Genomic DNA, 23710 nt, shown 5'->3' with positions numbered 1-23710 from the left:
TAATCTCAATAATATACAATAGGTTTTTGCTCAAATTATAGCTTTTTCTTAAATCTTATTTTTTTAAACCTTAAATAAAAGAAGTTTTCTGCACATAAAAAAAGGATTTAATAATATCGCAAAAATTGCAATTAATATGAATTCTATATTAAAAACAAAAAAGAAAAATAATACATTATGTTTGTTGTAATATATTATCTGCATTAAGACTATAAATGGATAATGCAGACAAGCATGCAGTTTATCAGCAAAATTTGCATTATTGACAGTAAACATAAATTACAAAAATAAAATAATTACAAAAATTGCAATTGAAATATCTAATTATACATTTGAAATATATCCAGTACCATGAGAATACATATGTAAATTTGACTGACAATTCAATATCCTTAATACGCTCAATACACTAATAAGCTCAAAATTTATAGATACAAGATATCAAGATCAGTAAGATAATGCAGAACATTGAAAGCTGAAAAAAGAAAAAGTTAATAAAATATGTAAAAGAAATAATATGCATTTATATAAATTTGTGGCATACTATTCTTATATATATATACAAGGAATTAAAAATATATTATTTTAAATTTGGTATCTCACATGTTATATTTAACAGATTTTATTTTGTTAAGCAATAATGTGGAATTTTAGCAAAATGTAAAACAATGTATTATTAAAAAATACTTGAAATTTATTTAACTGATTCATATTATGATTTTTTTATTAATTATGTCTCATGCCTATATTATAAATTAAATAAATGACTATTGGTGGATATTGAATGCTTTCCTGGTGATTTTTTTATCAGATATTGTCACTGTAGGTGCAAAATACCAATTGTCAAATCACTAATAATATCAATATCCGAACATGGTTATTACAAGAATTTCTTAATGACAAAATGAGTGGTGCTTGGATGTAACATATTAGCTATGTAGTTATCACTAACTGAAGAGGCAGTGCTCAGTAGCACGTTCCAAGTCCCAATTATATGAAGATAGAGCAACTCTCGCATTATGTTCTTCAATTCCCATATCTGTTAATCTTCTTATCTTGTCATCTAAATCAGGCATTTTTGCTGGTCCTGAAATGGATATAACTTATATTTAAATTCTAATACTATATATATATAAATGTATATGCAGAAATATATCACGTACCACCTGCATATACAAATGTCCAATGTGTGGCAGTTTGACGAAACATTTCGGGATGTTCCTTATATTGTTTAGCGACTACTGCATCCTGAGGATCATCAGGCTCTGCTGCAGATAACAATGCTTGTAGCGACAATAATACCGTGCGCAGAGTCATTGCAGCAGCCCTTAAATATGAAAGTAAAAATAAAGTTAGTCTATTATATAATTGTAATGTAGTCTTAATATTATATAAAATATACAAAAAAATATTATACTAAGAAATATAATATTTTTATTCAACATAAGAACTGATAAGACAGAGCAAAAATAATTGATTTATATTTTTTTAAATTTAATTTGATGAAAATACATGCCATTGATCTTTTAAAATATCCAAACAAATAGCACCAGTGACAGAAGATATATTAGGATGCCATATTTTTGTTATGAAACGTACCTACAAAATAAGAATTTTATTATTTATGTAATGTAAAATATTTTTTAAATTACATTAACACTTTCAAAAAAAAAATAATGTTACTATTTTATTATAATAATTGATTATAATAGAATAAAATAGAAATTAAAATTTAGAGACGATAATGATATATAAATTCACACTAGTGATTTTTATATGGAATCAAAATAATAACTATGGCTTGATATCATAATAAATAATTCAATAATAGATATAATTTCACGATTTTTGTGTTATAATTATTTAATTTCTTTTACTTATAAGATAAAAATAACGAATGTTTACTGTACAAATATTATTTACAGATCCTTCAAAAATATTAACTTACTTTGGGAGGATTGAATGGATATGTCTCGGGAACTTTAATTTCGAGCACAAAATTACCTCCTTCATATGGCGTATCTGGTGGGCCGGCAATTTCACCCTTTAATTCAGTAAGACTATCGTTGACCAATTCAACTTTAATCGCACATTTTGCTATCTATTACAAACATCAAATAAATAAAGTATTAGAAAATCAAGTTGCTAGAAAAATATTAGTTTTATATATATATAGTAATTTGGAATATTAAAATGTTTTATCACATTTGCATGTTTGTTAACATGATCAAAAATAGTTTAAAATATATATTATATTATGGGAATAAATTGAATTTATATAGGCTGCTTTTTTTACTAAAGAATAAATATAAATATATTAGATAGCAACAAAAATGTAATAAACAAAATAATTATTATATTATTATGAACTATAAAACTGTTGAATATAAAAGAAATGATTAAGATTCTGTTTTACATACATATATTTGAAACATAAAAATACATTACAAGATTAATTATATTGCGTAAACAGCAATTCCAAAAATTTATAACTAATTTAAGGTTTCTAGATAATTAATATATGTTGCTATAAAAATTAATAAAAATGGAAATGATATCTTTATGAATATAAAAACAATCGAAGCAATGGAATGTTTTGGACAGTTTCAATATACACATATATGACACTTGTTTCTCAATCATCTGTTTTCCAGTCAGATAAATATAAAAAATAGTTACATATCATTGCAACATGGAGGAAAACTTATGAGAGCTTCATAAACATATTGCCAAACTATGCTCCTACGTAAAGTTTGTGTTTGATTCTACGTCATTATTTTCAAAATAAACATGTGATCATAACCTTTGACATTTAGCATGATAAGGGAAATCTCAATTACTGATATTTCACAAAATCATGGCATTGCTGATGTCTTGACATAATTCAACTTGCTGAAGAGACATGTGGATACATCACATGTGGATCATTTTATCGCAACAAACTTTCATGTGAATACAGAATGAGCAATTTGAAAAGGTGCAAAGGACCCCAATGCAGCCGAGACTTTAGACATCATGGTGAGTGCATACTCATTAGTTTAATTAGTTTGTTGACAAGATTATCGCGTCCTAAACATTGATACATGTCACGACGAGTATAATTATTGGCGCTTTGTTGACACGAAACAATCTAAGAAATAGAAGTAGAAACTTAATTGATTCCAACAAAGTAACAGGAACACAACGAGGTATTTTGCACGCAACAGACAACCTATGTCCGGCTCGCGTCGCTCTCTTTCTCCCTCCAATCATCTTTTCTCGAAAGAAATAACAAATATAGATGACAGTTGATAAGACGGGGCACAACAGATGATCGGCGATTTGTCTACCCGGACTGGTACTCGAACCAATGGACGCGGATGACATTTTCATCGCATCTTTCCCGGTTGGGGAGATTGCATAACCGTGATACGGGCTTTTCGCCGCCGTTTAACGAGAACCCTGGGTCGCTCCCTCTTCCTCAACCCGCGATTTTTCACTCACTCACCTCCTCGCTCTTTATAACCTCTTTGAATTCCCGTTTGATTCGCTGCGCCGCGATGTTCGCCATGGCTTCGGAATCGCTAGGGACAGTTAGCACGATGTCATTGTCGCTCGCGAATGAACAAACGCTCTCTCGTGGATCCCGCGTCCCTCGAGGAGCTCAGCGTCGCGGCATGCAAGGCTTAATTTTATTTATCGCGGCGCGGTGCTCGTAACCTGATGGCCCGCGAGTGAATTTTGCCCGTCACCCCCGTCAACAGCCTTCGCCCGAGGTCCGTTCCTAACCCGTTCCTAGTATCCCGTATCGAGAGACTCACGCCGCGTTACATACACATGCAATTTACCATCGTTGCGATCAGCGCCGCCGGCGCCATTTGATAATCGTAGCAAAAGTCGACTGTCACTCGTTCTCGCGCCCGCTCCTTTTGAATTTTGTCTGGGCTCACGTCGCGACGGCGCCAAATTTTCGCCGATACACAGGGTGTCCCGGACTTGACGAGTCAGCCGCTAATGGTAGATTCCTGAGGCCATTTGGAAACGAAAATCTTAATACCAAAATGTTGAGGAAGATGTAGTTTCGGCACTATAAAAGATTAAAGATTACCAATCAAAGCGTTACGTTCTCCTATAGCGTATCAAGGAACCCGCGTACAGCGCGATAATATCGATATCGATAGAGAGAGACTCACGCTGCGTTACATACACATGCAATTTACCATCGTTGCGATCAGTGTCGCCGGCGCCATTTGATAATCGTAGCAAAAGTCGACTGTCACTCGTTCTCGCGCCCGCTCCTTTTGAATTTTGTCTGGGCTCACGTCGCGACGGCGCCGAATTTTCGCCGATACACAGGGTGTCCCGGACTTGACGAATCAGCCGCTAATGGTAGATTCCTGAGGCCATTTGGAAACGAAAATCTTAATACCAAAATGTTAAGGAAGATGTAGTTTCGGCGCTATAAAAGATTAAAGATTACCAATCAAAGCGTTACGTTCTCCTGTAGCGTATCAAGGGGCCCGCGTACAGCGCGATAATATCGATATCGATAAAGGGATGAATATAGAATAAAAAATAGGATTTTATAGTGAGCGCGATTGTGTTTTCCTCGACAATAGTCAGTAGTTTCGACATTTTTATGAAGTCTTCCTCAACATTTTGGTTTTAGAATTTTCGCCTCCAAATGATCTCAAGAATCTATCATTAACAGCTGATTCATTAAGTCTGGAACATCCTGTATATATGCGATAACACCTTGACGGCCTCATGCGAACGCGCCAATCGATAAATACCCATCTAGAGATACGGTCGCGTATCTAGAGGTAACCCTAGGGAAGGGAATGGGGTAAGTTTTCTCGACGATAGTCCGTCGTCTCGACTTATCAAGATTGATACGCGATAATGTAAGACTACGACGTTTAGAATACGGAATCCTCGTACGTTCCACAAACTAAACGAGTGAGGAGATAATGACCCCAATTCCTCGCGCGTCAAATATTTCGAATAGGGTTAAAAAGGGAAAAAAATAAATAAGCAAAGTACGCGAAGTTCGAGTACGCTATCGTCGAGTAGGATACCCGACGGGGGGGAGGGAGGGAGGAGCGGAAACACGTGCGCGACCGAAGTGTCACCAGAGTCGGGGGGCGGAAACGCGCGCGTAAATAAAAAAGAAAAGAGAATCCGACGAGCGAAAAAGCGATAGAGAGAGAGACAGAGAGCGCGCGAAAGACGCAAAAGCGACTCGCGTCGCTTTATCGATCATTGACGACGAGCCCTTCGCGAGTGACGGAGCGAGGCGCGCGCGCTCGAACCGGAAGTACATGTCCATGATCGACGGTGCCCATCCGCGCGACATACGTAAGTCCGTTTTTATCGCGCTTTATCGGAGAGATAACGAAAATTCTCGTCAGCGTTCTGAGGAACGCGAAGGCACCCCCCCCGCGGGGAGGGCGAGCGCGCGCGGGGAGCGGGGCGAGTGAGGCGCGCGGGGGTCGGGACGGGCGAGCGCGCGGAGGCGGAGCATAGCCCGCGCGACGTCACGTCCGGTACCGAGCGGCGAGCAGCGATTGGCCGAGCGTCCCGGTGCTTTCTGTTTCAGTGATGCCCGTGTCGCAGGCAGTGCGTGCCAAGAGTTTGTTACGCGCAAACTTGGAGAATTCACGCGTGCGTGGCCTGCAGAGCAGAATGCCGAACATCAAGGTCTTCAGCGGGACCTCGCATCCGGATCTCGCCCAGCGGATCGTGGATCGGCTCGGCATCGACATCGGCAAGGTTGTCACCAAGAAATTCAGCAACCTCGAGACATGGTAATGGCTCGCTCCCGCCGCCAACCGCGTTGAGTATACCAGCCAATTGCACGAGGCCCTGGCGACGTAACCGCGACATGTCATCGCGCGCGAATCGCGTATTTTCCGCACGATCGGGCCCCTCGTGCGAGCCTCGTCGCGTTTCGCGGCCCCGCGTTCTCACTTTCACACATCCCGCCGATTACCCTCGTCGGCGGGCGAGAACACGCGCTCCGCAAAAATTCCGGTTCGCCTTTAACTCGATGCCCGCAAGTATCGATTCGCGCCGTAATATCTCGATACGGAGACGAAAGCACGTGCGCTCGTCGCGATGTTGTAATCGTCCATCCAGGCTGTAAAAATGCTGATGCGCCTGTAAAGACGGTGTCTCGTGAACGATACGCGAGATCGAAATACGCTGTGTCGTAGAAATGTTGAATGAGAAAAGTTTCGTAATCGCTCTCCGCGAGCGCCCAGTAGTACGCATTAATTATTGAAATATTAATACGAATTTTTTTTTCCCTCATTTGTCGGAGATAATCTCGATAGACGCGATAATAACGTTATTTTTATCTCGCTTTCTCTGACTCCTGGAAATTTTAAATTTACACCTTGCTTATGTAATATGCTTTATATCGTATATTGGAGAGAGTAACACGTGATTTAATCGCACCTAGTGTGGAGATAGGAGAATCTGTCCGTGGCGAGGATGTGTATATCGTACAAAGTGGAAGCGGCGAGGTGAACGATAATCTAATGGAGCTCCTGATTATGATCAACGCCTGCAAAATTGCCTCCGCATCCCGGGTGACTGCAGTCATTCCTTGTTTTCCTTATGCAAGGCAGGATAAAAAAGACAAGGTAGGAGAAGGGGGTAGAATGATGATTATTTGTCTAATTAGATTTACGCTTCAAGTAGTTTAGGAAAATAGATATAGTATGTACAAATTAATTAAGTGATTCTAATTTTTTATTATGTAGATTTACATAGGTCAGTTATTTTTAAATAAGGGTATTTAGGCTACTAGAAACTATCATTGAGCACTGATGTTGATATGATAGTGTTTAAAATACATTTGTGACAAAGTTTTAACTGAAGAAGACTCGAGTAAAAAGCCAAATAAAAGTAAATTTTTTATAATTATTATGAATAATGCACTTTAATCACAATATCAGTCCTATTTCAGTCATATTTAATCACATATCAGTCCTTGACAATTTCTTATACCAGTCTAAATATTCTTTCATAGATTTTTCTAGAGAAAGAGAGAGGAAAAACGAGTCAATTTTAATTTATTTGTTTCAATTACTTTTGTCTTGTACTCTCTCTTTGTATCTCAGATATAAATAGACATATCAATAAATTAATAATTTTTAGATTAATATATTAAAGTATTATATATTTTTTTCATAAATTATCATTTGGTTCTTTAATGTATATACTTATATTTTTTACATTTAGATTATGCCGACAATATATAATGAGCCATTTAAAATTATAATATATGAAATAATAATTAGCAAATGTACATGCGATATGTGTATTATATATCTGTATTTGTGATCGTGTGGAAAATTTTATTCTCAAAATGCTTTTAAAAATGATACTTCTATTGCAAATATCTTTGTAAAATAATAATATATTTTATATAATTTATCAATATGTAAATGCATCTATATATCTAAATATTTAGCTACAATGATTCTTGCAATAAAAATCATTAGTAATATATATTAATTCAACAAATAATATCTGCAATCATAGTCTCTACACATGAATAAATAGATATTAATTCCATTAATTTCCACACTTGCACAGTATCTAAAGATTAGACATTGTTGTTAAAAATAAAACATAAAATTGTGCAATAATTTTTTTTAACAAAATTTGAGTGTGTTTTATGAATATATAGGTAATTGATATATATATATATATATATATATATATATATATATTTAATATACACATAAAATTTCCATTCTTTTATTTTATATTTCTTATTTAAAAAGATGCTGCAATTTTTCTAATGTATATAATACAGGCGCAACAATGTATTTATAATATTATATATAAATACACAAAAATCTATGTCTTTTGTAAAATATGTTTTCAGTTTGTTCTATTTAATATTATCTTAAAATCTATGCTTTGTTAGTAAAGATAACGCGGCAAAAATAATGAGGAGGAAACGTTGTCTTGAAGAAGAAGCTATATTTCTTTAATGTATCTTCACAGGGCAATGATGCTGGAGACTCTAAAAATCAAATTATCATGAAGTCGAACGAGTGGAAATTCAGGGTAACTTGCGGTGGTCCCTTTTTATCTGTTATATTTTTTTATCTCTCTCTCATAGCTTTTAACAGACCAGTGGAGTGATCATTTTTGGAATGCAAAACTTGATTTCATTGTCATATATAAAATATGCTTATATTCTGCCGGCTTTACATCATTGGGCTGCACCAGATAGGAGAGAGATACACATATATATTACTGGACTTTCATTCTGGACATCATTTGTTGATTGTCATAATTTCTTTTTTTATATTCTTCAGGGATATATTTTTGCTTTTCTGATAGGCAAAATTATAATTAATAGAGACATTAATCTTTTGTGGAAATAGATATATCATAGATATATTATATTAGTTGTCTCGATTTACGATTTATAAAGTGTCAAATGATTTCATGTTATATGAATAGATAGCTTTTATATAAATGATATACAACTGAAAAAATTAATTAGATACATAAAGTGTATAAAAGATATCATTTTTTTGAAATTATGAAATGAATATAATTTGATTATATACATATACAGAATTAAATAATAACAATTATATGTTAATTATAATATGTGAGATTTATAATAATATTTCAATATTGTATTCAATATTATATAAAAGTTACATCAAAATTATTATTATAAATGAATTATATCATTTATATAACTATCTAAAAATTGTACAAATCAAGCATGAGTTACACAAGTTTCTATAAATCATGTTAAATCACATTTGCGTCATCAAAATTTTGTTTTGAAACAAATATTTATTGCTTTTAATATGTACATATCACTTTGAAATACTGATAAAAATGTAGATAATTGTAACATTATATATTAAGCATAGAAGTATAATTTTTAGCAATTTATTACCACAATCATTACCACAATCATGATAAGATGTTTGTAACAAGAAATAGGAAATGTTTTAGATCTGAGCACTGCAAATACATACATTTCAAGCATGTTGTTCAATAATAATATAAGGTTATCAGACGTTAGATAACCCGTTTGGATAACGGATGGATTGCAAAACTCGTGCTAGATTTCTCTGAGGGGGGTCTTGGATGCACATTTTGGTTATTGTGTCAACAACAATGAAACCTATATATATTTTATCAATCTCTGATATGTCTTATCTGGCCAATGTATACATTAATGTACAATGTACATATTAAATATATCACAAATGAAATTTCTTATATATATATATATATAAATTTAATTTATTAATTTTATTTAAAAATTTATTTAAATTAATATATTTAATTGCATGATATTTTTATATATTAATTATTACAACAAAAATGGGCATCTCTCAAATATTAATTGGATATTGCATGAGATTAATATATATAAGGAAAACCTTAAAAAAAAAGTTCTATAATTTTGGAACAGTTGTTAGACAGTTATCAGCGCGCTGTGTCACATTTATTATATTTTTAAATTATTCTACAAAGTAAAAAGATAAGAAACATCATTGACTATAATGTTTATTAGAAAAGAAAACTTGTATATATATTTTTAAGATTCTGAATAGTTGGGTATTTTCAGGATATTCTGCCCGACCTGTCTACAGTGAGTATAATAGCAACGAGATTGTCGAGTGCGGCGTTTGTAATGATAACTCGATGAATTATTCGATTTGTAATATTGATTTTTTGAGATTAAGACAAAAATTTTCTTTGTAGGACTAACCAAACTTATATAATATCGTTGCTATACAGCACATTGGTATCCCCGTGAATGAATGAATGAATGAAACATTTGGTCAAAGCATATTGATATCCGAATGAGAGGGCAAAATATTAATATAATAGCAGTACACTCGCAGTACATTGTTTAATTAGTATAGTATAATGGGGTACATGTATGTTTCATTGGGTACTAATTATTGAGGCTTAAATCGGTGTTATTGTCCGAGTGCACTAATCAAGTATCGCCCATCCTTATTAATGCTTAAATAGTGTAGGAATGTGTCAATGTGTTTTTTTTTTTCGTAATAACTTGTCCTTTCAATATAGCAATTGTGAAAAGATACCTTGAAATGATTATTAATGGTCTTTTGTAAACTTTATGTATAACACTCATTTATCACAAGTGATTTGTCAAAAATATTCCATTTGCACAATGCATTTCTTTACTTGAGACAATGTACTAATATGGATATACTTTAAATTACAATTATAAATTCTCTCTTATATAATTTTGCACACAATGTTAGAGATATGCACTCGCGATATATTGATATATTTATTTATTAAAATCTATTTTTATATTGTGGTAATTTAAATATGTCTATTACAAATGTTTGCCCTCTTGTTCATTTCATACCATCCTTTGCTGAGGGTAAGGGACCGAGATGCATTGTGTTTCGTGGTTTTGCGTTCATAATTTTAGATATTTTGCTTTACTTACAATAGTTATTTTGAGTCTAACTGGGGTGCATTTGCAACGTTGTTTCTCTGTCAAAATTGATTTTCTATAAATGTATATCTTGTAAGACAAAAATTATATTTTATTACGTGGCCATTGTATTCATATTTTGTCCCCTCTGAAAAAAAGGAGAACTCTTTCGGCAATTTATTTTCAGTTTTATTTAGTAAAAATTAAATCTTGTATCTTTTAAAAAAAAGCACTCATAGGCAGTCGAAATAAATTAATGTTGTATCCTGTGAAATTTTTGTTCAAAGATAGCAAACAGACCGGGACTTGTAACTTTTTTCAATTTCTCATAATGTTTTTGGCGTGCTTTTATGAGATTTTAATAGCAATTTCTTTAAATTGCAGGCTTTTTCCAGTTGCAAATGGACTTGAAGGACTCGTCCAGAATTCTCAAAACTTATCTTATCGAAATGTGTTTTACAGAGTCGCGCGCCAATCTCTGCGAAGCTAGTGGCGAATATGCTTTCCGTAGCGGGTGCTGATCACATTATCACAATGGACTTGCACGCTAGTCAAATACAAGGATTCTTTGATATCCCGGTAGATAATTTATTTGCCGAGCCAGCTGTCCTCAAATGGATTAAGGAGAATATTGTTGAATGGCGAAATAGTATCATTGTTTCCCCTGATGCGGGCGGCGCCAAGAGGTAAGTAATAATCGAGGAAGAGGGGAGGGAGGGAAGAGAAGAAATTCTAATCGAAGATATTATTTTTTATTTTACAGAGTCACATCCATCGCGGATCGATTAAATGTCGAGTTTGCGCTTATACATAAAGAAAGGAAAAAGGCGAATGAAGTCGCCAGTATGGTATTGGTCGGAGACGTCAAAGACAGAGTTGCGATCCTCGTAGATGATATGGCCGATACCTGCGGCACTATCTGTCATGCGGCGGAAAAGCTATTGGAAGCTGGTGCCACAAAAGTTTACGCAATACTTACGCATGGTATATTTAGTGGCCCGGCAATTAGTAGGATTAATAATGCATGCTTCGAGGCTGTGGTAGTGACTAATACTATTCCCCAAGATGGTCATATGAAAGATTGCCCAAAGATTCAGGTAACCGTCATTCGAGAAATCATATAAAATGCTTGTCTTAATGCGATAACAATGATAATAATTGTAGAAATTAATTTAATTATAATATAGCTTGATTTAATATGTCTAATTGATTTTATCTTTCAGTGCATTGATGTATCGATGATGTTTGCTGAAGCTGTAAGGCGGACACATAATGGTGAATCTGTATCATATCTGTTTTCAAATGTACCGTATTAGATGAAAATCTTCCTATTTCAAATTGAGATTTATGTTCTATTTTTTCATGAATTTTTTCTAACTAAATTTGACATTTTACTCGATGTGAATCTTGATAAATTTTTAGATTAGATTTTAGATATATATTATATATATAAAAGTTGATTTTTTTCTTTACAATTTAGTAACTTAAGTATCATTCAAATTTCTATAGGCAGAAAAAATACATAATTCTTTGTTTTGCTCGGATTTTGTTGTGATCAAAATTTCAGCTTTTGCTGTATATAACTTACAGCATCCTTATCATTTATCCAGCTGGAAAAAGTTAAAGAAGGGTTGATCTCTTAAAATGACAATTACTAATAATTTTAGAGATTAAAATATTTGTAAATTATGATTTTTTTTTAATGTTCTCAATGCGCATTCACGTAATTCATATATAATATTCAGGTATTATTAAGATTGATATCTAGTATTTAAAAAAATTTAGATTTGTAATATCTTTACATTGAACAATTTTTCTTAGATTGATGCTAAAATCACGTAAATAAATTTTCGTAATTATGTTAAAATGACATTATTGTATTTTGATTATCATAAGAATAGATAATAAGAAAGTAGCATTGGTCGTGTTTTTCTTCAATACGACTATAATTTAATATTTAATATATCAGCCATATTACAATAAAAAGAAAGTTTGTAATGTGGGTTTTGTTTTTATTTAGAAAATAACCTCTAGTATAATTTAGCTTAATATGATTAATGATGTAGAATAGTAACTTTTTGTTCAAGATAACTTCTTATTTAACGAAAAAATGTTATTGTTACTCTATTAAATATAACAAATGTATAGAATAATATTTATTAAAGAAGCATATGTATCTCTGAGATGCCATAAAATTTTTTTCAATAAATATTTTTATTAATATTTTGCTTTTTTAAATAAGAAATATTAAAATATATTTGTTACAAATTTAAAAAATGAAAACTAATTTTTTATTTATAAAATTTAATTTGTATCCAGAAGAAAAAGAGGAGGTAATGTATAATTTAAAAGAAAGAGATTACAAAATTTTTAATATTATATTAAGATATTAAATTATTACAAATTGTATGAAAAAGAAAAACAAATTAATACTTATGTTGTATCACTTTATACATATTCCATGTTTAAATTAAGGCAAGAGAAACTTTTCTATGTAATTGTATCTATATATAATTGTATGTAGGTATATGCAGATTTTTTTCAAGCTCGTAAGAAAAGTCCAGAGTGTTCTCTTATGTCGGTGTCATCTAATTTAATAATAATTTATGATTTTTGAACACTGGGAGGTAATGTTATATCAAATACTATTGGTGAGTTACTTGGTAGATAATTTATATCACATGTAGATGCATTGATATATATTATTTTGCCGTCTGACGATATGCCATATCCTGTAAGATAAAATTACATAGATAGAAAACGTGTAAATATAATTATCACATGTATATATTTGGATTTTATATTTAAGATTTCATTATACCTTCATGTATATGACCAAATACATGGTATTTGGGTTTCACACGATTTTGCACCGTCGACAATAACTCTACACATCCAGCGCGTACTCCGCTACAGCATAAATCTCCATGACCTACAGGAGGAGTATGCGTTACAAGGATATCTGTATCTGATGGAATCAGTTCCCACTTTGACAGGCATGCTTCTCCACGTGGCACGTTAAATGCCCACTTGCAAAATTCTGGTTGCCTAAGATTTCAATGAAATATCCTTTAGAAATAAGAAGTCTCTCATATTTAAAACTATTTTTTACAAATACTTTTCATAATATGTTCAAGATAGTTTTATGATTCTGACGATTCATCTCTTACAACATATCACAGTACAGTCACAAAAATATATATTGAAGATATATATTGAAAATTTCTAAATATATGAATGATATTTTTTTGCCTAATATTCTAAAAACACAATACAAAAGTGTTTATAGACAAAAGCTTAACCTTTTAAATTACAAATTACATAGGTGCTTACTTAATATGTTAATAAGTCTACGCACATTTATTCACTACCAAGTTTTTTAGCAAAACAAATTTGATAAAGTATTTACCATGGAGTGCCATATATCTTGATTCCATGTACTACAATCTCGGAATCTTCCAAATATGTGCAGTTTGTCAAATAATCTTTAACATTAGTAGTTTTAATAGCTTCAGCAAGAGTATCTTTTGACATACCCAAGGTGGGTATATTGTCAAGTATGCTGGTTCCAGTATGTTTCTGATGATCCCCACTGGTATGCACAGAAAAGGGATGCGTAAATGTGGGATCAAAGCTAAGTTCATGATTGCCAGCTATAACTATTTTATGTTTGTGTGGTAAATTACCTAAATTATAAATAATATATCATTATTATTTATTATATGATTATTTATTATATGATTTAGATGAAAAAATTCAAGATGTTATTAACGAATAAAAATACTGATTCTTACGATTACAGATTTTTCCAATTTATTGATCATTGAGTTATAATAATATAATTGATTAATGTACCTATCCAATTGTTGAATTCTATAACTTCTTGCAAACTACCGCATTTCGTAAAATCTCCGGCGTGGATGAAAACGTCTCCAGCAGGTATATCAAATTTTATAAACGGTGTGAGTGAGTGTGTATCGCTCATACATACTACGCGTAACTGGAAATTAAAATTTATCGTTTTAAATTAAATATACGTTGCTGGAATAGATGGTATTTATGTGAGCAATTGTAAAGACCAGAGATTTAAAAATCCTGCGTATAAAAAATATAAAATGGGATTTGAGGTTAACACACATATATATCCTTCTGCGTAAAAATATCAGAACGATAAGAATGATTAGACGTACTTTATCACTCGGTGCCTCGGTCGTCGGCAATTTAGCAGTTATTTTAACAACTTTTTGATACTGAGATAACTCACGCCAGGCTGCTGTCGGATCAGCTGTCAATGGATGAATAGCTATCTTCATGCTGAACAACTAAATGTGACAGCCACCACGTATATATTTACACGTGAGATTCATTCGTCTCTCTTTGCGCGTTCTCCTCTCTCTTAAAATATTAGATATGTTTTTGTCATAATAAAAACGAACGAAATATTCGTATGCATTTGACATTTTATGGATACTTACGGCTTCTCGTTTTGAGATTAGGAACTTTTGATTCGAACGCGCCAATATAGATGTTTTAGACGCATATATATGTAAAATACTTTTCTCTTACAATTATTGTTATTGTAAAATATATTAAAATTTACTAGAGTGTACTCTGTTTTATATAAATAAAATATTTAAGAATTTTATTTTACTTTTTTCTATTTTTTAATAAAATAATATTTCAGAATTAAAATGAAAGTTCTATTTTTGCTTGCTCTTTTATTTCAAAACAAGTTGTCACAGTGTTTATATTGAAACGTAATGCAATCTTTTTTTATATGTTCTTATAAATAAAAAAATTGCAAATAAGCTGCACGATTCATATTGAAATGTATAATACATTATAACATATACAATAAATAAAATTAAATTTTAAAATTGCTTTTATAAATTTTATTTTAACAATGCAATACTACATTATATCATATTTATAATGAAATATCCCATATAACATGCATATCCAAAAGACGTTCAAAGGTATTCAGAAAGTATCTTTGGATGATTGGACATCTTCAAGATGTCCTGTGAATGTCTTTTGAACATAGATGCTATGTGGGATATTAATGAGGAAATTTTTCTCTTTTCTAAATAGAAAGAATTCTAAGTATAAAACATTATTTACAATAATTTTACAGGTAATATACGCAATTTTCCATGATTATTTGCCCATTTTACATTTATTATTTGTGTCCGTTAAGCATTTATCATCAGCAATTATGATTTACTGTTTTTCTTTCGTAAATCCTCAATACTCTTTGCAATGAAATTTTGTAGTTTAACGGGGTCATTATTTAAATACCAATCGAGTACAAATTCCATATTTTGTTTTTGCTTTTCAGTACATTTCTTACAGCCAGATTGTACAGCTTCACCAAAAATCTCTGAAAGCAAAATAAAAAAAATATTTATTGCTTTTAATTGCTCTCTTTTATTATACAATAATTATACAAAATTTATAACAATTATTGCGCAAAATAAAAATATGCAGAAAGATATTTAAGAAAATAACGTGATAACGTTTATAGTTTTGTTGTAAAAAAAATTTGGATGAAAAATGATTAAAAATTAATTAGAATTTTAATTAGAATTTTATCCGTTGTACTTATTCTAAGAAACGAGCCATCTCTTCAAAAATTTACATAGAAAATAATATATTTTATTATGAATAATATGTAGAAATGTAAAATTAAATTTATAATTAAATTTCAGAATTGTGGAAGATCACATACACACACAAATTTAAAATTAAAAATCTGTAAAAATTAATTTAAAATTAACTGAAATGTTATGTTATTGATTACCATTTTATACATTTAATTCAGTAAAAATTCTATATTTTTAATCGCTAAATATTTGAAAAGGATAACTGTTTTATCTGTTATTACTTATTAAAAAAATTTATTCTACAATATTAAAAAATTCGCAATAAAGAAATAATATAAAAGCGAAATATTCTACATATACTTATATATCAGATATACCTTTAAAAAATTTTGAATCAGCTGTTTTGCACGGTGAAACATCCATAAAACAATTATAATATTGGTTTCGCAATTTAGTACTATTGAAAATTGCGTGGACATCGATATCGTCATATCGACTAGAATAGAATTCCTCTGCGAGAACACACGTTAATGCAATGACAATGATTGCTACGATGTAATTTGGTCGAGCCATTATTTCCTCTACTTTTGTATCAGCTCTCGTAATAACAATACTGAAGATTCAATGGAGACACATCTTATTTATACGAACTGGCTGGTACAAAAACCTGTTTTGTATAATGGTCACACTCAATTGTACTTGTGTATACCTGACAAACCTGAGTTTAACGATGACATTTCTAATTAAGAATGAAATAAAAGAAGACAAGATAAAAAAAATGTATTGCCAAAGATTTAAAAAATACGTCTTTTAATTACAGTATTAATTATGCATGTTACTTAATGATATTACGTCGTATTCTAAAAATATATTTATCTTTTTTATTTCGTTTTCTAAAATTGTGAAATAAATTACTATTTATTTCCCACATTTGCATCTTATTTAGAGAACAGAAGCAAAAAAAAACAATAAGAAGACGAGATAAATAAATAAGACGAAATAAGTAAATAAGACGAGATAAATAAATAAGACGAAATAAATAAATAAATAAATAAATATTATATGAAAAAATGAATTTTTTTAAATATAAAGAGAGAAAGTATCAAGAAGCGAAGCGTTTTATAAGAATTCTTTCTCAACTTCTCCATTTCTTAAACAAATAAATAATAAATAAATAATCTTATTCTTTGTGTAATTTTATATAATTTCGATCATTTTCAAGTTTTGTCACAAACTCTTCTGTGAAGAACAAACATTTATAAAGAATATTTTCTTCTTGAAAAATGTACGAATAAATGAATTTTTTGAAAGAATTAATCGAGTTTGATATTTTAAATAGCACAAAAAGGCCAAAAGACATTTTTAAAATATCTAAAGGACAAATAAAATAATTTTTAAATCGTTTTTTATATTATTAAGTTATAGACAAGTTTAACATTTATAAAAATGTTTATGAGAAACACATTAACAGATATTATTACGGATGCAAGACAGACAATATATTAAATAACATTATATGTTTTTGCATCAATTATTATTCATGAGACAGAATGGAAAATACAAAATAATATGTCTAAGACAATTTCTAAGACAATTTCTAAGACAATTTCTAAGACAATGTCTAAGACAATTTTTCCAATTATTCATGATGAGTGTTTTCCGGAAATGAACTTGTATATTAATAAAATTCTTATTGCATAAAGACTGCGATATAATGTATTATAAAAAAATGTAGTATAAAAAAAACCATAAACGTCGTATACATAATTCTAAATGAAATATGAAAGGAAAAAATGTCTGCGTATCAAAGGTTGATATTAAAGATACTCAGAAATCCTTAAACTATGATCATATTAATACGATTACATCATCTCCAAGTTTATTTCGATATTTTTCTATTATTTAACTTTATTATTTATTCCACAAATTTATCTTCATTTTTTTTTAGAAAAAAGACAAATATGTCTTTAAAATTGACATTATAAATTATATCTTATTGACAAAATATCTGATATGTATGTTACATTAAAATACGAAACTAAAAGATTACGTAATATCTTGTTTTAGATACATTCATAATTTTAACCTTTTAACATTTTGTTTTACAAATATCGTAATATAATGTGGATATGTAAAAATATACACAGAAAAAAAACATTCTTGTTTTGAAAACATATTTAGTTGAAAATCTTGAAATGAGATTATATTACGTTAATTAAAGAAAAATATAATTACTTGAATAATTGCTTATTTGAATGAAGCCATGTTATATAATTCAATCGAGAAAAATATACTCTTATGATTTAAAATTTAATTTTCTTGAATGGAAAAGAAACAATGTTAAATAGAAAATAACATTTTTAAATCAAAGATTATAATTTTCTTAAAGTAGAATTAAATAATTATATATTCTTGAGGTGACAATTACAATATTAAAATAAGACTATAATATTGTTGAAATTTAAAATTATTAAATTCTTCTAAGAAGATTATAAATTGTTGCGTATATACAAAACAATGAACGCGTTTGTTTAAGTATATAAGTTTTGATTTAACACTTATTTTTTTTCTGTGTAATTATGCACATATATAATGATATACATATTCTTTGATATCATTTTTTACGTACTTTAAGACTCAAAATATGTTATCTCCTTTTTTACGTTTCGAAAGCAAATTTGATTTGTTTTTTTAACTCTACATATTTCGAGAATTGTAATGTATATACAGAGTTGGGAAGTAACGCGTTATTTATAACACCGTTACCCCGTTATAGTCATTTTTTTTTTGGTAACGGATTAATAACGTCGTTACATTTTTTTTCTGTAACTGTAACGATAACGTAATTACATTTTTTTAGTAACGATAACGAATTTAACAGTTACTTTTACCGTTACTTTTCATATTTTGAAAATACTTATGACATCGTATTTCTGTCATATTTAATTTTTAATCATCGACTGACATTCATATAAAATTCGATAATATTTCGGATGAAATTTATTGCTCTGAGAGGTGTCTGTGAAGCTGACACGACAATCTACGAATTTCAAAAAAATATTAAGAGTTCTGATAGCACTTTTCATAGTTATACAGTTCCTGGTAAAAATTAAAAAGAGTTTCGCATTCCTTTAAAAAATCGACATCGAAAAAATGTCGTGCTAATTTCGCGAATCTAACACGACATTCTTTCCTCCAAAGTACCAAAACGCGTTGAATATTATTTTTAGCAAGAGTTCCCGATAGACACCTCTTGAGCGATTAATGACATCATTGGTCAATCGCAGTTATTTCATTCTTCTGAGGAATGGATGTGATTGATCAGCTTTTGACGTAATATTGGACGAGAGCACAAAAGAATGCAAATTTGGCTGTATTTATAAATTTAATGGAAATTAAAATTTTTTTATTTACATGTAAAGTTACATGTTAAGTGCTTTAAAATCTATCTCTTTAAATTTTTTACGGTTTTGTAAATTTAAAATAAAGAATTTTTAAGCTATTTGAATCATTTTTTGCGTATTCTCCGAATTTTTGACATTGCAATAATCAGATTTTACACCTCAAAATATATAGATACAATATATATTTATGTGTAAATCTATATGTATAAATATAAAGTTTATATTAAGTGTAATTGGGCACAATTTTAATTTTAGCTCATCGAGCTATTGTTTTATTATTATATATATTATATATGTATGTTATATATGTTATTGGAAATGTATAAATCTTTTATGTCTAGTCGTCTCAAGAATAACAAAAATATTTTATTTTAAAATCTCGCAGCGTTTTATATTACCGATAATACAAAGATTTATTTACCTACAGTGCATTGCAAATTTGTGTTAAGTTCAAGTTATCGACAATAAAGCTAGAGGCTGGAGTATCTCGTCGGTCCCTAAAAATGAGCAATCTAAAGATGAGCAACCTAAAGCCTAAAGGCCGCAGCACACACTTTTGCATAAGCGCATAACCTAGAGAACCTCTAGGAGAGAGAATGGACAACTGATCATGTGACATGTGATCAAGCTTTTTCATGATTGGCTGGCAGAAAATGTATCAATTTTAGCTATTGCGACGCCAATGCAAAATATGATGCACACAAATAGGACACACATGACACACATACAGGGTTGGGCAAAAGTCCGGAAACGGTCAAATATCTCGAAAAGGATCAACTATAGCGAAAAATTGTAAATAGCAAAGTTGTAGGGCTTAAAAAAATGTACCTAATGATGACTAAAAATTTTACTTTGAGTGGAGGACGAAGATCATATAAAAGTCAAATTGAATTTTTTAAATGGAACTGCCTACTTTTTATTGCATATTCTTATAGCTGACCTCGAGAGCTTTCCAAAACACTATAATAAAATATTTTTCCCTCAAGCATTTATCGAGTTATGAGGCTTCAAATCATTTCTTAATTTTACATAAACCGTAAAATATCTTGTAAAATATTCACTTTTCGATTATTTTACCTTAATACTTTTATGTACAAAATAATGAGAGGAATCAATTGGTCTAAAAAAAAACACATAATTGTTCCGAAGAAAAAATATGTAATTTGCAATTAACAATTACATATTTTTTCTTCGGAACAATTATGTGTTTTTTTTTAGACCAATTGATTCCTCTCATTATTTTGTACATAAAAGTATTAAGGTAAAATAATCGAAAAGTGAATATTTTACAAGATATTTTACGGTTTATGTAAAATTAAGAAATGATTTGAAGCCTCATAACTCGATAAATGCTTGAGGGAAAAATATTTTATTATAGTGTTTTGGAAAGCTCTCGAGGTCAGCTATAAGAATATGCAATAAAAAGTAGGCAGTTCCATTTAAAAAATTCAATTTGACTTTTATATGATCTTCGTCCTCCACTCAAAGTAAAATTTTTAGTCATCATTAGGTACATTTTTTTAAGCCCTACAACTTTGCTATTTACAATTTTTCGCTATAGTTGATCCTTTTCGAGATATTTGACCGTTTCCGGACTTTTGCCCAACCCTGTATGTGTGTCATGTGTGTCCTATTTGTGTGCATCATATTTTGCATTGGCGTCGCAATAGCTAAAATTGATACATTTTCTGCCAGCCAATCATGAAAAAGCTTGATCAGTTGTCCATTCTCTCTCCTAGAGGTTCTCTAGCATAACCATAAGCATAAGGAAATTGATTGGTCTCCAAATATATGCATAAGAAAATGAACCAATCAATTTTCTTATGCTTATGATTATGCGCTTATGCAAAAGTGTGTGCTGCGGCCTTAAGGGTCTATCCAGACAAACTTGCATAGACGCATAACCATATGCATAAGGAATTTGATTAGTCCAATTCTTTATTTTATTGCTTATAGTCCAATCAAATTCCTTATGTATACGCTTATGCATCTATGCAAGTTTGTCTGGATAGACCCTAAAGCCTATCGCACACGAAATTGCATAGCTGCATGTGCATAACATAAGACCATATGGACCAATGAGCATCGAGTATTAAGTCGCCATATTGATTTACATAACATAGCATAAGCATAAGCATAACATGTGCATAAGAAATGAAAAAATCCATAAGAACGAAATTTTTATGCATATGGTCTATGTACAGCCAATCAAATGTCAGACATGAATTCCCGCCAGGATGACAACCTAGTTCCACCGTTATAGAAGTCTGTGGTATTTATGTTCACGCTAGACTGCATTAAAGAAAATAAATAAAAATTCATAAAGCTAAAATATGGAAGATCATAATAATTATTATTTGAAAAGAAGTGAAAATGAAGAAAATATGTGTGAGAACAGAATAATTAATACAATGACTTCGAGAGAGGAAGATTCGTTATTAGTGGATCTTGTTAAAGGTTATCCGCATCTTTATAATAAGGAATCAAGAGATTTTAAAGATATTATTAAAAAAAATAACTCATGGAAAGAAATAGGTCGCAGTATATCCAATAATTTATTAAAAGTCAAGAGATTCATTCTTGTGTATTTAAAAAACATTGTCGCATCTTCTTTCAATTCTTGAAAAAGATGTTGAAAATCACCAAATAGTGGTCGACGTACATATATTGGTCGTATCCATAGTCGTTTTTTTACTTTTTTACGCTTTTGTAAAAGAACATAACTTGCTGATATTATCGCAGTGAAAATCAAATCATCCGTGTCCATTTTGACAAATTTGCTGAACGTATCGCGAGTTTTTGTAAATAATAGGTTAGAGACACGCATTTTCAATTGTTCCTCAATTCTGATTGGCCAAAACTTATGTCTATGCACATTTGTGTAGATTGCGTTCTTTCTTTATGCTTATGCTATGTTATGTCTATGTTCTATGCATTTTGTGTGCGATAGGCTTAAGGCTAGAGAACCTCTAGGAGAGAGAATGGACAACTGATCAAGCTTTTTCATGATTGGCTGGCAGAAAATGTATCAATTTTAGCTATTGCGACGCCAATGCAAAATATGATGACACACAAATAGGACACACATATATTAAGGGTGCTTTCCAGCTATGGTAACACAGTGATACACTGTGTGACACAGTGTTACACAGTGTCGACTTGTAGTTGGAACGCTTTTTAGCTTTTTTATTTTGCCACTAGAGTGCAGGGCAGTCACTTTTAATAGTTGTCACTAGGTCTAAATTTTCAGAACGTTCCCACACAACATTATGTCGTCTTAAAGACGTCTAGATGTCTTTAAGTCGTCTTTTGATGTCTTTTGGACGCAATATCACGCAATACCATTCTTAAAAAAATTAATGATACCAAATATGAAATGTTATGTTGGCACTCACTGGGGTGCTACAAAACGACGACACAGGCGAACACAGCATTTTTGCTGTGTACGATTGTGTCGACTTGTGTCGTAGTTGGAAAGCACCTGTGTCGACACTGTAGCGACACAGTGTCGCCTGTGTTGCTTGCTGGAAAGCACCCTAACTTATTTGGTGCATCATATTTTGCATTGGCGTCGCAATAGCTAAAATTGATACATTTTCTGCCAGCCAATCATGAAAAAGCTTGATCACATGTCACATGATCAGTTGTCCATTCTCTCTCCTAGAGGTTCTCTACTTAAGGCTGATGGCAGAGAACTAGATGTCTGTCGTAGTCGTGGACGTAAAGTAAGACAGAGAGAAAACGTAAGTCGTATAAGACCATTGTCACAATGGCCTTGTACGACTTACGTTTTCTCTCTGTCTTACTTTACGTCCACGACTACGACAGACATCTAGTTCTCTGCCATCAGCCTAAAGCTGATATTACATTCATACGACAAAATGTTGTTGAATGTATCGATTGACTTAGAATCTTGATAGAGATTCTAAAGATTCTCTATTTGACAAATGTAATATCTTCATATTAGCCAATTTATTCCCGTTGTAATTTTTACACATGCTTATTGTCATTATTAAATTATATTTTATACTTATTTATACATTTATACTTTTATTAAATTATATTTTATATTTATAATTTATATATTTATACTTTTATTAAATTATATTTTATACTTATTTAATTACATTTTACATGCTTATTCTCAATATTAAATTATATAGCCAAAAATAAAAAACCTAAATAATTACATTAAATCAATTTATATCAGATTACTTGTTTTAGATTTTATTGCATAAACTATATTATAA

General features: G+C 30.8%; 4 protein-coding genes across 10 annotated transcripts; 1 reads left to right on the top strand and 3 right to left on the bottom strand.

Annotated features, from left to right (window-relative positions):
• Nucleotides 1-629: 629 nt before the first annotated feature.
• On the bottom strand, nt 630-3935 carry LOC105258379 (ubiquitin-conjugating enzyme E2-22 kDa). 3 transcript variants are annotated; one of them, XM_020029746.2, is made up of 5 exons: nt 3828-3935; nt 1949-2101; nt 1517-1599; nt 1164-1327; nt 630-1087 (listed from the first exon to the last, which is right to left on the bottom strand). In XM_020029746.2, the coding sequence occupies exons 1-5, from the start codon at nt 3855-3857 to the stop codon at nt 948-950; spliced, it is 570 nt and encodes a 189-aa protein (XP_019885305.2). In that variant the 5' UTR covers nt 3858-3935; the 3' UTR covers nt 630-947. The 3 variants fall into 3 exon arrangements, with proteins under 3 accessions (XP_019885305.2, XP_011267901.1, XP_011267900.1); XM_011269599.3 differs by lacking the exon at nt 3828-3935 and adding an exon at nt 2804-3480; XM_011269598.3 differs by lacking the exon at nt 3828-3935 and adding an exon at nt 3488-3643 and having other exon boundaries at nt 711-1087.
• Nucleotides 2855-11868, top strand: LOC105258381 (ribose-phosphate pyrophosphokinase 1). Of its 4 annotated transcripts, none has more exons than XM_011269602.2 (7): nt 2855-3018; nt 5579-5786; nt 6443-6626; nt 9602-9625; nt 10916-11139; nt 11217-11550; nt 11677-11868. In XM_011269602.2, the coding sequence occupies exons 1-7, from the start codon at nt 2961-2963 to the stop codon at nt 11767-11769; spliced, it is 1125 nt and encodes a 374-aa protein (XP_011267904.1). In that variant the 5' UTR covers nt 2855-2960; the 3' UTR covers nt 11770-11868. The 4 variants fall into 4 exon arrangements, with proteins under 4 accessions (XP_011267904.1, XP_011267902.1, XP_011267906.1 ...); XM_011269600.2 differs by lacking the exon at nt 9602-9625 and adding an exon at nt 8002-8064; XM_011269601.3 differs by lacking the exons at nt 2855-3018; nt 9602-9625 and adding exons at nt 5099-5337; nt 8002-8064.
• Nucleotides 11869-12881: 1013 nt separating this feature from the next.
• On the bottom strand, nt 12882-14996 carry LOC105258378 (metallophosphoesterase domain-containing protein 1). 2 transcript variants are annotated; one of them, XM_011269596.3, is made up of 6 exons: nt 14929-14996; nt 14644-14848; nt 14309-14453; nt 13863-14139; nt 13275-13501; nt 12882-13185 (listed from the first exon to the last, which is right to left on the bottom strand). In XM_011269596.3, the coding sequence occupies exons 2-6, from the start codon at nt 14764-14766 to the stop codon at nt 13058-13060; spliced, it is 900 nt and encodes a 299-aa protein (XP_011267898.1). In that variant the 5' UTR covers nt 14767-14848; nt 14929-14996; the 3' UTR covers nt 12882-13057. The 2 variants fall into 2 exon arrangements, with proteins under 2 accessions (XP_011267898.1, XP_011267899.1); XM_011269597.3 differs by having other exon boundaries at nt 14718-14848.
• A 631-nt stretch (nt 14997-15627) lies between these two features.
• On the bottom strand, nt 15628-16683 carry LOC105258377 (ejaculatory bulb-specific protein 3). Its single transcript, XM_011269595.3, has 2 exons — nt 16434-16683; nt 15628-15833 (listed from the first exon to the last, which is right to left on the bottom strand). The coding sequence occupies exons 1-2, from the start codon at nt 16627-16629 to the stop codon at nt 15667-15669; spliced, it is 363 nt and encodes a 120-aa protein (XP_011267897.1). The 5' UTR covers nt 16630-16683; the 3' UTR covers nt 15628-15666.
• Between the last annotated feature and the right edge of the window lie 7027 nt (nt 16684-23710).

This window comes from Camponotus floridanus, unplaced genomic scaffold, assembly GCF_003227725.1.
Source record: "Camponotus floridanus strain SB8 unplaced genomic scaffold, Cflo_v7.5 scaffold36, whole genome shotgun sequence".
Classification (NCBI taxonomy): Eukaryota; Metazoa; Arthropoda; class Insecta; order Hymenoptera; family Formicidae; genus Camponotus; species Camponotus floridanus.
The sequence above is the reverse complement of the archived record's forward strand: the minus strand, read 5'-3'. Positions and strand labels throughout refer to the sequence as shown.

Excerpts from the sequence above, each read along its gene's own strand:
- LOC105258381 (XM_011269600.2), top strand. The coding sequence starts at position 2,961 with ATGAGCAATTTGAAAAGGTGCAAAGGACCCCAATGCAGCCGAGACTTT. Across the intron at positions 3,019-5,578 it reads CCGAGACTTTAGACATCATG|TGATGCCCGTGTCGCAGGCA; the intron begins GTGAGTGCATAC and ends TTTCTGTTTCAG. Across the intron at positions 6,627-8,001 it reads GGCAGGATAAAAAAGACAAG|GGCAATGATGCTGGAGACTC; the intron begins GTAGGAGAAGGG and ends GTATCTTCACAG.
- LOC105258379 (XM_011269598.3), bottom strand. The coding sequence starts at position 3,550 with ATGGCGAACATCGCGGCGCAGCGAATCAAACGGGAATTCAAAGAGGTT. Across the intron at positions 1,600-1,948 it reads ATCCATTCAATCCTCCCAAA|GTACGTTTCATAACAAAAAT; the intron begins GTAAGTTAATAT and ends CTTATTTTGTAG. Across the intron at positions 1,088-1,163 it reads GACATTTGTATATGCAGGTG|GACCAGCAAAAATGCCTGAT; the intron begins GTACGTGATATA and ends TATCCATTTCAG.
- LOC105258378 (XM_011269596.3), bottom strand. The coding sequence starts at position 14,766 with ATGAAGATAGCTATTCATCCATTGACAGCTGATCCGACAGCAGCCTGG. Across the intron at positions 14,140-14,308 it reads AGAATTCAACAATTGGATAG|GTAATTTACCACACAAACAT; the intron begins GTACATTAATCA and ends TTTATAATTTAG. Across the intron at positions 13,502-13,862 it reads AAGATATATGGCACTCCATG|GCAACCAGAATTTTGCAAGT; the intron begins GTAAATACTTTA and ends TTGAAATCTTAG.
- LOC105258377 (XM_011269595.3), bottom strand. The coding sequence starts at position 16,629 with ATGGCTCGACCAAATTACATCGTAGCAATCATTGTCATTGCATTAACG. Across the intron at positions 15,834-16,433 it reads TGATTCAAAATTTTTTAAAG|AGATTTTTGGTGAAGCTGTA; the intron begins GTATATCTGATA and ends TTTTGCTTTCAG.